The sequence below is a fragment of the Oncorhynchus gorbuscha genome, linkage group LG13 (assembly GCF_021184085.1).
Source record: "Oncorhynchus gorbuscha isolate QuinsamMale2020 ecotype Even-year linkage group LG13, OgorEven_v1.0, whole genome shotgun sequence".
Lineage (NCBI taxonomy): Eukaryota > Metazoa > Chordata > Actinopteri > Salmoniformes > Salmonidae > Oncorhynchus > Oncorhynchus gorbuscha.
This window is the reverse complement of record NC_060185.1, coordinates 97,639,640-97,653,621: the sequence shown is the minus strand read 5'-3', so window position 1 is coordinate 97,653,621 and position 13,982 is coordinate 97,639,640. Positions and strand designations below refer to the sequence as shown.

Here is a 13,982-nt window from a genome sequence, read left to right as displayed (position 1 = left end):
CACTTTTACACTACGCTACTGGACAATCAGAAAACTCCAATAGATTTAATTGCTTCTTGACACTTATGCTGAATTTGACAGGAATTTGGTCATTTTATTGCATAATTACTGCTTTGCTTTGCTAATCCAGCCCTTGATAGCATTACTGAAAACATTCCCCACCTGACTACAGTATCCAGGGAGGGGAGAGGCGATATTAAACTAGTCATAAACCAAAGTCTACGAGGATAAGATTAGAGGAGAATGACTTGATTCCTGTTATATAATATAATTAATCCAGGACATTCTATTTTACTGAAATGGTTTGACTCTGTGCCACAAAATGACTAAGCACATTCAAAGTTAAATTGGTTAACTTCTCAATGTAGTGTGTGTATCCTTAAGAAGTTAGGCATTTATATATGGGGGTTTTAGTTGAGGATATTTTGGGGCTTTTCTTCCACACTGTGCATCCACTCCCCCTTCTGCAGTCCCAAATAGCACCCCTTTCCATATTAAAACACTACTTTTAACCAGGGCCCAGAATCAGGGGACGCCAGAGTGTTTCAGACTATGTTCCATACACACAGTAAACTGGGAAGAGACAGAGAGATTACCCTCCCTTGTCAACAAAAGGGTCAACAAATCCTCCCCTTCCCTGTAAGTTGTTGATTGATTAGCCTTGTTAAGAGGATAACAAATCCCCTCTTCCCTGTAAGTTATTGATTGATTAGCCTTGTTAAGAGGATAACAAATCCCCTCTTCCCTGTAAGTTGTTGATTGATTAGCCTTGTTAAGAGGATAACAAATCCCCCCCTTCCCTGCAAACTGGCACCCTCTTCCCTATATACTGGCACCCTCTTCCCTTTAAACTGGCACCCTCTTCCCTCTAAACTGGTACCCTCTTCCCTTTAAACTGGCACCCTCTTCCCTATATACTGGCATCCTCTTCCCTTTAAACTGGCACCCTCTTCCCTATATACTGGCACCCTCTTCCCTATAAACTGGCACGCTCTTCCCTATAAACTGGCACCCTCTTCCCTATATACTGGCACCCTCTTCCCTATATAGTGCACTATTACAGTGGACCAAACTTTTCTCTTCCTGGGACCCCCAAAATTTGAGGTACGTGAGGATGGCTGGGGCTGGTCTGGAAGGGGGGCTAGGCCCTTCGTCTGGAAGACGGAGAATTTAGCATTTTTCAAACACCTGGAACAGCTTTTTCCTGCCATCTTCAGGCATAATCATTATGAATAATTCTAGGTCAAAAGTACAGTGCATTCAGAAACTATTCAGAACCCTTGACTTTGTCCAAATTTTTGTGAGGTTACAGACTTATTCTAAAAAAGTATTAAATTGTTTATTTTCCTCATCATTCTACACACAATGCCTCATAATGACAAAGCAAAAAAAAGTTTAAAAAAAAAACATTTTTGCAAATGTATTAAAAACAAAAAACAGAAATATCACATTAACATCAGTGTTCAGACCCTTTACTCAGTACTTTGTTTAAGCATCTTCAGCAGCAATTACAGCCTTGAGTCTTCTTGGGTATGACGCTACAAGCTTGACACACCTGTATTTGGGGAGTTTCTCCCATTCTTCTCTGCAGATCCTCTCAAGCTCTGTCAGGTTGGATGGGGAGTGTCGCTGCACAGCTATTTTCAGGTCTCTCCAGAGATGTTCGATCGGGTTCAAGTCCGGGCTCTGGCTGGGCCACTGAAGGACATTCAGAGACTTGTCCCGAAGCCACTCCTGAGTTCTCTTGGCTGTGTACTTAGGGTCGTTGTCCTGTTGGAAGGTGAACCTTCGCCCCAGTCTGAGATCCTGAGCGCTGGAGCAGGTTTTCATCAAGGATCTCTCTGTACTTTGCTCCGTTCATCTTTCCCTCGATCCTGACTAGGATAGGATGATGCTGCCACCACCGTGTTTCACTGTAGGGATGCTGCCACCACCATGCTTCACCATAGGGATGCTGCCACCACCATGCTTCACCGTAGGGATGCTGCCACCACCGTGCTTCACCGTAGGGATGCTGCCACCACCGTGCTTCACCGTAGGGATGGTGCCAGGTTTCCTCCAGACGTGACGCTTGGCATTCAGGCCAAAGAGTTCAATCTTGGTTTCATCAGACCAGAGAATGTTGTTTCTCATTGTCTGAGAGTCTTTAGGTGCCTTTTGGCAAATTCCAAGTGGGCTGTCATGTGCCTTTTACTGAGGCGTGGCTTCCATCTAGCCACTCAAATCAAATCAAATCAAAGGCCTTATTGGTGGCGTGCTGCAGAGATGGTTGTCTTTCTGGAAGGTTCAGCCATCTCCAAAGAGGAACTCTGGAGCTCTGTCAAAGTGACCATCAGGTTGTTGGTCACCTCCCTGACCAAGGCCCTTCTCCCCCAATTGCTCAAGTTGGCCGGGCGGCCAGCTTTAGGAAGAGTCTTGGTGGTTCCAAACTTCTTCCATTTAAGAATGATGGAGGCCACTGTGTTCTTGGGGACCTTCAATGCTGCACACATGTTTTGGTACCCTTCTCCATAACTGAGCCTCGAATTCCTTCGACCGCATGGCTTGGTTTTTCCTCTGACATGCACTGTCAACTGTGGGTCCTTATACAGACAGGTGTGTGCTTTTCCAAATCATGTCCAATCGATTGAATTTACCACAGGTGGACTCCAATCAAGTTGTAGAAATGGATGGTCATTGGAAACAGGATGCACCAGAGCTCAATGTCGAGTCTCATAGAAAGGGGTCTGAATACTTATATAAATGAGGTATTTCTGTTTACTTGCGTAAATAAGTAATTTCTTGTTTTTATTTTGAATAAATTTGCAAAAATAAAAAATAAAAAATGTTTTTGCTTTGTCATTATGGGTTATTGTGTGTATTGTCCTGTAGCCCATCCCAGCCTTGTGCAGGTCTACAATTTTATCCCTGACGTCCTTACACAGCTCCCTGGTCTTGGCCATTGTGGAGAGGTTGGAGTCTGTTTGATTGAGTGTGTGGACAGGTGTCTTTTATACAGGTAACGAGTTCAAACAGGTGCAGTTAATACAGGTAATGAGTGGAGAACAGGAGGGCTTCTTAGGGAAAAAACTAACAGGTCTGTGAGAGTCGGAATTCTTATCGGTTTGTAGGTGATCAAATACTTTTTTTTTTTTTGCTTTTGTTTCTTGCATTCTGAATAACTTATTGGACAGGAAGACACACCCACTTATACATACACACATAAACACACCCACTTATACATACACACATAAACACACCCACTTATACATACACACATAAACACACACACTTATACATACACACATAAACACACACACTTATACACACACACATAAACACACACACTTATACACACACATAAACACACACACTTATACATACACACATAAACACACACACTTATACACACACACATAAACACACACACTTATACATACACACATAAACACACACACTTATACATACACACATAAACACACACACTTATACATACACACATAAACACACACACTTATACATACACACATAAACACACACACTTACATATACACACTTACACACACACACTTATACATACACACATAAACACACACACTTACATATACACACTTACACATACAGTGGGGAGAACAAGTATTTGATACACTGCCGATTTTGCAGGTTTCCCTACTTACAAAGCATGTAGAGGTCTGTCATTTCTATCATAGGTAAAAATCCAGAAAATCACATTGTATGATTTTTAAGTAATTAATTAGCATTTTATTGCATGACATAAGTATTTGGTCACCTACCAACCAGTAATAATTCCGACTCTCACAGACCTCTTTAAGAAGCCCTCCTGTTCTCCACTCATTACCTGTATTAACTGCACCTGTTTGAACTCGTTACCTGTATAAAAGACACCTGTCCACACACTCAATCAAACAGACTCCAACCTCTCCACAATGGCCAAGACCAGGGAGCTGTGTAAGGACATCAGGGATAAAATTGTAGACCTGCACAAGGCTGGGATGGGCTACAGGACAATAGGCAAGCAGCTTGGTGAGAAGGCAACAACTGTTGGCGCAATTATTAGATAATGGAAGAAGTTCAAGATGACGGTCAATCATCTCTGTAATTGCAAACAAAGGTTTCTGTACCAAATATTAAGTTCTGTTTTTCTGATGTATCAAATACTTATGTCATGCAATAAAATGCAAATTAATTACTTAAAAATCATACAATGTGATTTTCTGGATTTTTGTTTTAGATTCCGTCTCTCACAGTTGAAGTGTACCTATGATAAAAATTACAGACCTCTACATGCTTTGTAAGTAGGAAAACCTGCAAAATCGGCAGTGTATCAAATACTTGTTCTCCCCACTGTATATCTCCTAACGTTTGCCCCATGGAGGCTGTATGACTGTAGCCTATTGCCACGTTGATGACTTCTGATTGGCCAACGACAAGCTACACGTTCCATGCTTGCAAAGCAAAATCGACAGCGTAAATTGTCACGTTTCTCTCTCTCTCTATTGCAGCAGTCGTATTCGGATCTGTAGGGTCCTTCCAGACAAGTCATTTACCGTGTACATGTACCCGACACCTCAGATCCAACCCACACCGCTGACATTTTTAGAATCCTGGTTCCGGACCTCGGGTCTCGGGTATTGGGGTACAGGTGGATCCGTGAAGACCTCTACTCCTGATAACCATCTGATGGTGTTTTAGGAAAACAAAGTACAGCTGTACGCTACTGCGATAACGTCCCAAAATGTCACCCTAAGTAGTGAGATAAATAAGGAATAGGGTGTAATTTAGGACATAACATGAGTGGGGGAAAAAAATACAGACAAAATTCTACAGTTGATGGTGTGAGTGTCGTCTAGATTTTATAGATCAACTCTAAATCTGTCCATCTTTCAGACACCACGTAATCTATTCCCTTTATTCTGAGCTATGGGGACTGGAAGACATATTTGTCATTGTCGCTTTGTTGTTTACTGTTGCAGTGAGCACTAGGATACAGACGTGCTTTTGTTTGGAGGCAGATCTGGGGTAATGAAGCCAGTGGAACGCGGAGGACCGTCAGTCTTTGTGTGTCCTCTCCGTCTCATGGTGATTGAGCAGAGCGGCCCGGTGGGTGGAGGGAGGGAGGGAGGGGGGTGGTCTTATTGGAACGAGCTCATCAAGTACCCTACAGTAGGATGGGTCTCTCACTGGCCCAGAGACACAGAGGCTCCCTGCATCCCAAATGGTACCCTATTCCCTATATAGTGCGCTACTTTTTGCCCAGGACCCAATAGGGAATAGGGTGCCATTTGGGATGAAGAGCCACTGGTCACTGCCAATTACAGTGTCACACCGGAATTACGGTACAGTGGAATGTTTCTCCTGAACCAGTCCTGTTCTCATCACGGTCATGTGATGTTCAGCCGGTTGAGGTGATCGTGCCATGGAAGGACCCACTAGGCACAGTCGTCAGTTTAACGTCTAGTTTTGATCTACATTTAGTTAGCTTGTCAACTAATGTGAATTCAATGTGAAATCAACAAAGAAATTCACCATGTCTTTGAATTTAGGTTCAAAGTTTGGTAAAAAAAAAAGGATCAAATTTCCTTTTTTATAATTCCAAATCAGTTATCCACATTGATTGAACGTCATCATATTTTGGACAACAGAGGGTTTCAGTAGGTTCTGCTCAGAGGGAGGGAGGGAGGGAGGGGGCTCCTCGCTGGATAACAGAGGGTTTCAGTAGGTCCTGCTTGGAGGGAGGGAGGGAGGATGCTCCTCACTGGACAACAGAGGGTTTCAGTAGGTTCTGCTCGGAGGGAGGGAGGGAGGAGGATGCTCCTCACTGGACAACAGAGGGTTTCAGTAGGTTCTGCTCGGAGGGAGGGAGGGAGGATGCTCCTCACTGGACAACAGAGAGTTTCAGTAGGTTCTGCTCGGAGGGAGGGGGGGAGGATGCTCCTCACTGGACAACAGAGAGTTTCAGTAGGTTCTGCTCGGAGGGAGGGGGGGGGCTCCTCGCTGGACAACAGAGGGTTTCAATAGGTTCTGCTCGGAGGGAGGGAGGGGGCTCCTCGCTGGACAACAGAGAGTTTCAGTAGGTTCTGCTCGGAGGGAGGGAGGGAGGGGGCTCCTCACTGGACAACAGAGGGTTTCAGTAGGTCCTGCTACGCTGGTATGCAATGTATCATCGCTCGGACACGGGTGAGTGACCCGTGACACAACATGTCACACTATCGTCTAGTACATGTAGCAGGGATGTAGAGATCAAGGCAGGGAGGAGAGGGGATGGAAGCTTTCCCTGTTTAGAAAGAGAGATGGGGAGAAAGACTGCCATTCTTCTCTATGCCTGCAGTAGTGTCTGAACTTGTCTGTGTTGTTGTTTTTTTCACTAGGATAATATTTAACATTTTCAAAACTCTTTTGAGAGAAACAAGGTTTGTATGTAGTTCCTCTGATGCTGAGAGTATGGTCTTCTGGTTACTGTAGCCTGGTTACTGTAGTTATCAGCATTTTACATTATTGTACGAGACTCCTCACCTATGCTCCTGGCTGTCCGTATGCTATAGGCTACACCTAGTTGTCTTTAGCACGGGAGTACACACACACACACACACACACACACACACACACACACACACACACACACACACACACACACACACACACACACACACACACACACACACACACACACACACACACACACACACACACACACACACACACACACACACACACACACACACACACACACACAGTAAGGAGGCTGCTGTATCTGTCCATCCAGGCCATGTTGTTCACTGTGTTTCTCAATGTGTGCTAATCATTAACATTTACAGCCTAAAGGAGAGGAGATAATCACAAGAGAGAGAGAGATAGAGAGAGAGAGCAGTAGTCCCAGCAGCAGGCTAAAGTCTCACCTAGACTCCAGTTCAGTTCTCTCCACATCCCTCTAGAACAACCACCTGTTACCTGGCTCTCTCTCTCTCTGTCTGTCTTTACCCAACTAAGGAACGTGGGCCGGTAAGTCTGAGCTTTGAACACTTTGTTTGTGTTCATTAGAATAATATTTGTTTTCTTCTACACTTGGATGTGTTGATGTGATTTGTGAGTAATGAGAGTAATGTTCAGAGTAATGTTCAGAGTAATATTCAGAGTAATGTGTGAGAGTAATATTCAGAGTAATGTGTGAGAGTAATTTCCAGAGTAATGTGAATAAGGTCATTGGGGTTTTAGTGGGAGAGTAATATTCAGAGTAATGTGAATAGGGTCATTAGAGTTTTAGTGGGAGAGTAATACTCAGAGTAATGTGAATAGGGTCATTAGAGTTTTAGTGGGAGAGTAATACTCAGAGTAATGTGAATAGGGTCATTAGAGTTTTAGTGGGAGAGTAATATTCAGAGTAATGTGAATAGGGTCATTAGAGTTTTAGTGGGAGAGTAATACTCTCGCCATTGTCATGTGGTGGATTGTGGGATTGTTCTGTGATACAGTAGATAAACATAGTAGTTCTAATTGAGCTCATCGTTGATACACTCCTCTTGGAGAATAACAAATTAATCAATTTAACCAGGCAAGTCAGTTCAGAACAAATTCTTATTTTACAATGGCGGCTTACCATGGAACAGTGGGTTGGTTAACTGCCTTGTTCAGGGGCAGAACGACAGATTTATACCTTGTCAGCTCAGGGATCTGTTCTAGCAACCTTTTGGTTACCGATCCAACGCTCTAACCACTAGGCTACCTGCTGGTTACTGACCCAACGCTCTAACCACTAGGCTACCTGCTGGTTACTGGTCCAACTCTAACCACTAGGCTACCTGCTGGTTACTGGTCCAACGCTCTAACCACTAGGCTACCTGCTGGTTACTAGTCCAACGCTCTGACCACTAGGCTACCTGCTGGTTACTGACCCAACGCTCTAACCACTAGGCTACCTGCTGGTTACTGACCCAACGCTCTAACCACTAGGCTACCTGCCGCCCCTCCACTCTAACCACTAGGCTACCTGCTGGTTACTGACCCAACGCTCTAACCACTAGGCTATCTGCCGCCCCTCCACTCTAACCACTAGGCTACCTGCCGCCCCTCCACTCTAACCACTAGGCTACCTGCCGCCTCTACACTCTAACCACTAGGCTACCTGCCGCCCCTCCACTCTAACCACTAGGCTACCTGCCGCCTCTACACTCTAACCACTAGGCTACCTGCCGCCCCTCCACTCTAACCACTAGGCTACCTGCTGGTTACTGACCCAACGCTCTAACCACTAGGCTACCTGCCGCCCCTCCACTCTAACCACTAGGCTACCTGCCGCCCCTCCACTCTAACCACTAGGCTACCTGCCGCCTCTACACTCTAACCACTAGGCTACCTGCCGCCCCTCCACTCTAACCACTAGGCTACCTGCCGCCCCTCCACTCTAACCACTAGGCTACCTGCCGCCCCTCCACTCTAACCACTAGGCTACCTGCCGCCCCTCCACTCTAACCACTAGGCTACCTGCCGCCTCTACACTCTAACCACTAGGCTACCTGCCGCCCCTCCACTCTAACCACTAGGCTACCTGCTGGTTACTGACCCAACGCTCTAACCACTAGGCTACCTGCCGCCCCTCCACTCTAACCACTAGGCTACCTGCCGCCCCTCCACTCTAACCACTAGGCTACCTGCCGCCTCTACACTCTAACCACTAGGCTACCTGCCGCCCCTCCACTCTAACCACTAGGCTACCTGCCGCCCCTCCACTCTAACCACTAGGCTACCTGCCGCCCCTCCACTCTAACCACTAGGCTACCTGCCGCCCCTCCACTCTAACCACTAGTCTACCTGCCGCCCCATCAGCTGATATGTTTAACACACAGGCATATACAGAAATACTGTATACAAATAGACAAACAATTTGGACAGTTTTTAACATGTAAAGTACACATGTTGTATTTATACTGTACGCATGTACGTTATTAATTTAGAACGAGCAATGGCGCATGTACGCAAAGCGTTGTTTTCACATCTGAATTTATGACAGGATACAGAACATGGGTATTGCACATCTCTCTGGTTAAACATTGACTCCCGTTTGTTCCTGTAGTGACAGCCTTATTTTAATGCCTGGCAATTCAGAGTCTCAGATATGATCTATTTCCAGTCTTATCGGTTTTCTCTCGGTTGTATATGTGTTGGAGGGAATAGCGGTCATATCGGACTACTTCCTTACAGTAAATAAGACAAACAAATTGGAGTGAGACCCGTATTGCTCTTTTTTTACATTATTAATCTTGTTTCCTCCAAAAATAATTCAATACTATTTCATTAATAGAATGTAACTTTAAAATAACTTGTAGTTTAATATTGAATATAGGTCGTCATCAATACAACTTTTAGTATAATATTGAGTATAGGTCGTTATCAATACAACTTTTAGTTTAATATTGAGTATAGGTCGTTATCAATACAACTTTTTTAAGGTTAGTATCACACCTCATGTAGTCTAGTCCATAGGCCTATATGTTTTCGATAAGGTTAGTATCACACCTCATGTAGACTAGTCCATAGTCCTATAAGGTTAGTATCACACCTCATGTAGTCTAGCCCATAGGCCTATAAGGTTAGTATCACACCTCATGTAGACTAGTCCATAGGCCTATAAGGTTAGTATCACACCTCATGTAGCCTAGCCCATAGGCCTATATGTTTTTGATAAGGTTTGTATCACAACTAAAGTAGCCAAATAACTTGTTAAAATGAGGCACATGAATCCGCTTTTCAAGGGGTGCAGAGCCTAACTGGGGGTGCAGAGCCTAACTGGGGGTGCAGAGCCTAACTGGGGGTGCAGAGCCTAACTGGGGGTGCAGAGCCTAACTGGGGGTGCAGAGCCTAACTGGGGTGCAGAGCCTAACTGGGGGTGCAGAGCCTAACTGGGGGTGCAGAGCCTAACTGGGGGTGCAGAGCCAACTGGGGGTGCAGAGCCTAACTGGGGGTGCAGAGCCTAACTGGGGTGCAGAGCCTAACTGGGGGTGCAGAGCCTAACTGGGGGTGCAGAGCCTAACTGGGGTGCAGAGCCTAACTGGGGGTGCAGAGCCTAACTGGGGGTGCAGAGCCTAACTGGGGGTGCAGAGCCTAACTGGGGGTGCAGAGCCTAACTGGGGGTGCAGAGCCTAACTGGGGGTGCAGAGCCTAACTGGGGGTGCAGAGCCTAACTGGGGGTGCAGAGCCTGGGGGTGCAGAGCCTAACTGGGGGTGCAGAGCCTAACTGGGGGTGCAGAGCCTAACTGGGGGTGCAGAGCCTAACTGGGGGTGCAGAGCCTAACTGGGGGTGCAAACTGGGGGTGCAGAGCCTAACTGGGGGTGCAGAGCCTAACTGGGGGTGCAGAGCCTAACTGGGGGTGCAGAGCCTAACTGGGGGTGCAGAGCCTAACTGGGGGTGCAGAGCCTAACTGGGGGTGCAGAGCCTAACTGGGGGTGCAGAGCCTAACTGGGGGTGCAGAGCCTAACTGGGGGTGCAGAGCCTAACTGGGGGTGCAGAGCCTAACTGGGGGTGCAGAGCCTAACTGGGGGTGCAGAGCCTAACTGGGGGTGCAGAGCCTAACTGGGGGTGCAGAGCCTAACTGGGGGTGCAGAGCCTAACTGGGGGTGCAGAGCCTAACTGGGGGTGCAGAGCCTAACTGGGGGTGCAGAGCTGGGGGTGCAGAGCCTAACTGGGGGTGCAGAGCCTAACTGGGGTGCAGAGCCTAACTGGGGGTGCAGAGCCTAACTGGGGGTGCAGAGCCTAACTGGGGGTGCAGAGCCTAACTGGGGGTGCAGAGCCTAACTGGGGGTGCAGAGCCTAACTGGGGGTGCAGAGCCTAACTGGGGGTGCAGAGCCTAACTGGGGGTGCAGAGCCTAACTGGGGGTGCAGAGCCTAACTGGGGGTGCAGAGCCTAACTGGGGGTGCAGAGCCTAACTGGGGGTGCAGAGCCTAACTGGGGGTGCAGAGCCTAACTGGGGGTGCAGAGCCTAACTGGGGGTGCAGAGCCTAACTGGGGGTGCAGAGCCTAACTGGGGGTGCAGAGCCTAACTGGGGGTGCAGAGCCTAACTGGGGTGCAGAGCCTAACTGGGGGTGCAGAGCCTAACTGGGGGTGCAGAGCCTAACTGGGGGTGCAGAGCCTAACTGGGGGTGCAGAGCCTAACTGGGGGTGCAGAGCCTAACTGGGGGTGCAGAGCCTAACTGGGGGTGCAGAGCCTAACTGGGGGTGCAGAGCCTAACTGGGGGTGCAGAGCCTAACTGTTATACATAAACAGCATGCGAGTTTCCAGTTTGGGGAACATCCTTTCCACCATAAAAATGCACCTTCATAATAAAAGCATTACATGCGTCATTGCATTTGCGGCACTTTTGAGAATGGTGTTTTTTGTCCAGATATTGTTTGATTTGCTTGTCATCTATAGTGGGGATGACAGTAGTCCCGACGGACATGTCGAGCTCTTTCCATAAAACCTTCATCTCTGACGAAGCTAAATGACGCATGTTGTTTGCCTAGCTGGTTAGCTAGCTACGTGCCAAATGGATAGGCTACTGGCACACATCTGAAAAAACACATGATCAATTGATGTCCACTGATCACGAAAAGCATTCAGCGAGGCCTACTTGCGGTATAACTCTGATGATAGAGCTAAATGTAGAATAATGGGAAATGTGTAGCTCTGGCCTCTCTGCCCCCCCCAGCAGGCAAATCGAACGCTCTGCATTAAAACCAACTATATAAGGTTCTGTAACACTATATTGTAAATAGTTATATTGCTGGAGGCCGCACAGGCTGCCCAATTCAGATTTTTTTGGCATGTCTGATACCTATCTGATATTTTACCTAATGTGTAAACAGCAAAATCACACATGGAATCTGAGCTTTTTACTTCCGATTAAATCACCTCATATGTAGATCTGAATCCTGACACAAACCCCATCCCCCATATGTGACCTCTGTCTGGATTCTGAGATCAGATGTTTTTGCTCTGATGTGTGTGTGTGTGGGGGGGGGGGGATACAATACCTGCTGTTACCATGACAACCACCCCCCCCAAAAAATGTAAGGTAACAGTGACAGGAAAATGAGCGATGCATCTGTGTGCTATTTCAGAGTCTACATCAGTGTGAATGCACACATCCGATATAGGTCACATATATGTAAAAAAGAAAAGATTGGATATAGAAATCAGATTTCAGTTCTTAGAGGCGGCAGGTAGCTTAGCAGTTAAGAGCGTTGGGCCAGTAACCCAATGTTGGGTTGGAACCCCCGAGATGACGAGGTGAAAAATCTGTTGATGTACCCTTGAGCAAAGCACTTAACCCTAATTTCTCCTGTATGTCTGCTAAATGACTAAAATGTCAAACGTTAGTGTTGTAAACAGCCACCAATACCTATCTGATTGGTTGAGAAGTTGTTTTGAGTTGTTAAATGTACTTGTATGGTATTTTAAGTTCTAATAAGTCATTCTATGGTGTTTTGTGTTCTAATGAGTCATTCTATGGTGTTTTGTGTTCTAATGAGTCATTCTATGGTGTTTTGTGTTCTAATGAGTCATTCTATGGTGTTTTGTGTTTTGTCTGAGTTAGCAGGCCTGTGAAGGATGGAGGGCAGTGTGCTGCTGCTGTGTCTTGTGAGCCTCTTCACTGGAGGTGAGTACCTACCTGGGTCTCTAACCTCTCTCTGTCCCCAATGGCACCTTGTTCCCTAAGTAGAGCCCACAGGGAATACGAGCACTGGTCTAAAGTAGTAAATCAAATCAAATCAAATGTATTTATATAGCCCTTCGTACATCAGCTGATATCTCAAAGTGCTGTACAGAAACCCAGCCGAAAATCCCAAACAGCAAGCAATGCAGGTGTAGAAGCACGGTGGCTAGGAAAAACTCCCTAGAAAGGCCAAAACCTAGGAAGAAACCTAGAGACGAACCAGGCTATGTGGGGTAGCCAGTCCTCTTCTGGCTGTGCTGGGTAGAGAGGAACCAGGCTATGTGGGGTGGCCAGTCCTCTTCTGGCTGTGCTGGGTAGAGAGGAACCAGGCTATGTGGGGTGGCCAGTCCTCTTCTGGCTGTGCCGGGTGGAGATAACAGAACATGGCCAAGATGTTGAAATGTTCATAAATGACCAGCATGGTCCAATAATAATAAGGCAGAACAGTTGGAACTGGAGCAGCAGCACAGTCAGGTGGACTGGGGACAGCAAGGAGTCATCATGTCAGGTCGTCCTGGGGCACGATCCTTGGGCTCAGGTCCTCAGAGAGAGAGAAAGAAAGAGAGAATTAGAGAGAGCATATGTGGGGTGGCCAGTCCTCTTCTGGCTGTGCCGGGTGGAGATTATAACAGAACATGGCCAAGATGTTCAAATGTTCATAAATGACCAGCATGGTCGAATAATAGTTAGGCAGAACAGTTGAAACTGGAGCAGCAGCATGGCCAGGTGGACTGGGGACAGCAAGGAGCCATCAGGGGGATAGGGTGTTGTTTGGGATGCATTCCAAGGCTCATGTTGCACTGGCTATTTAACCACATTCATTCTCTACTTCTAATAATGTCCTGTCTATTCATACAGTGACACTGGTTGTTTAATGGCCATTTCACAGATAAAGTGAGGATGTTTAAACTCAATGTCAAATCTTATCAATATTATTGTAAAAGTGGGACTCATTTTGCTTGGATTTACAGATTATATGATTAAACTATGACTGCTTTTTATTTCTCTACAGCTCAAAGCCAAAACCAAATCCCGAGCATTACAACAAGTTATGCTCAAATAAAGGAAGACACTCCAATAAGTATGTATTTATTGTACTCAGTAATATGGAAGTTTAAAAAAAAACTAAATAGTATGTCAATGCATGCTCTTTGCGATATACTGATATTTGACTCACCTTTTGTCAACCCAATGCTCTCTCTCTCTCTCTCTCTCTCTCTCTCTCTCTCTCTCTCTCTCTCTCTCTCTCTCTCTCTCTCTCTCTCTCTCTCTCTCTCTCTCTCTCTCTCTCT

General features: G+C 46.3%; 1 protein-coding gene across 2 annotated transcripts in view; it reads left to right on the top strand.

The window, feature by feature from the left end:
* Positions 1 to 6,844: 6,844 nt before the first annotated feature.
* The window catches only part of cdhr2 (cadherin related family member 2), a 34,352-nt gene continuing 27,214 nt past the window's right edge, over positions 6,845 to 13,982 (top strand). Inside the window, exons 1-3 of one of the 2 annotated variants that reach the window (XM_046296242.1) lie at positions 6,845 to 6,999; positions 12,571 to 12,633; positions 13,703 to 13,771. In XM_046296242.1, the coding sequence (XP_046152198.1) occupies positions 12,585 to 12,633; positions 13,703 to 13,771 (118 nt within the window). In that variant the 5' untranslated portion in view covers positions 6,845 to 6,999; positions 12,571 to 12,584. The remainder of the gene's footprint in view (positions 7,000 to 12,570; positions 12,634 to 13,702; positions 13,772 to 13,982) is intronic. The other variant, XM_046296243.1, reaches the window with a different exon arrangement.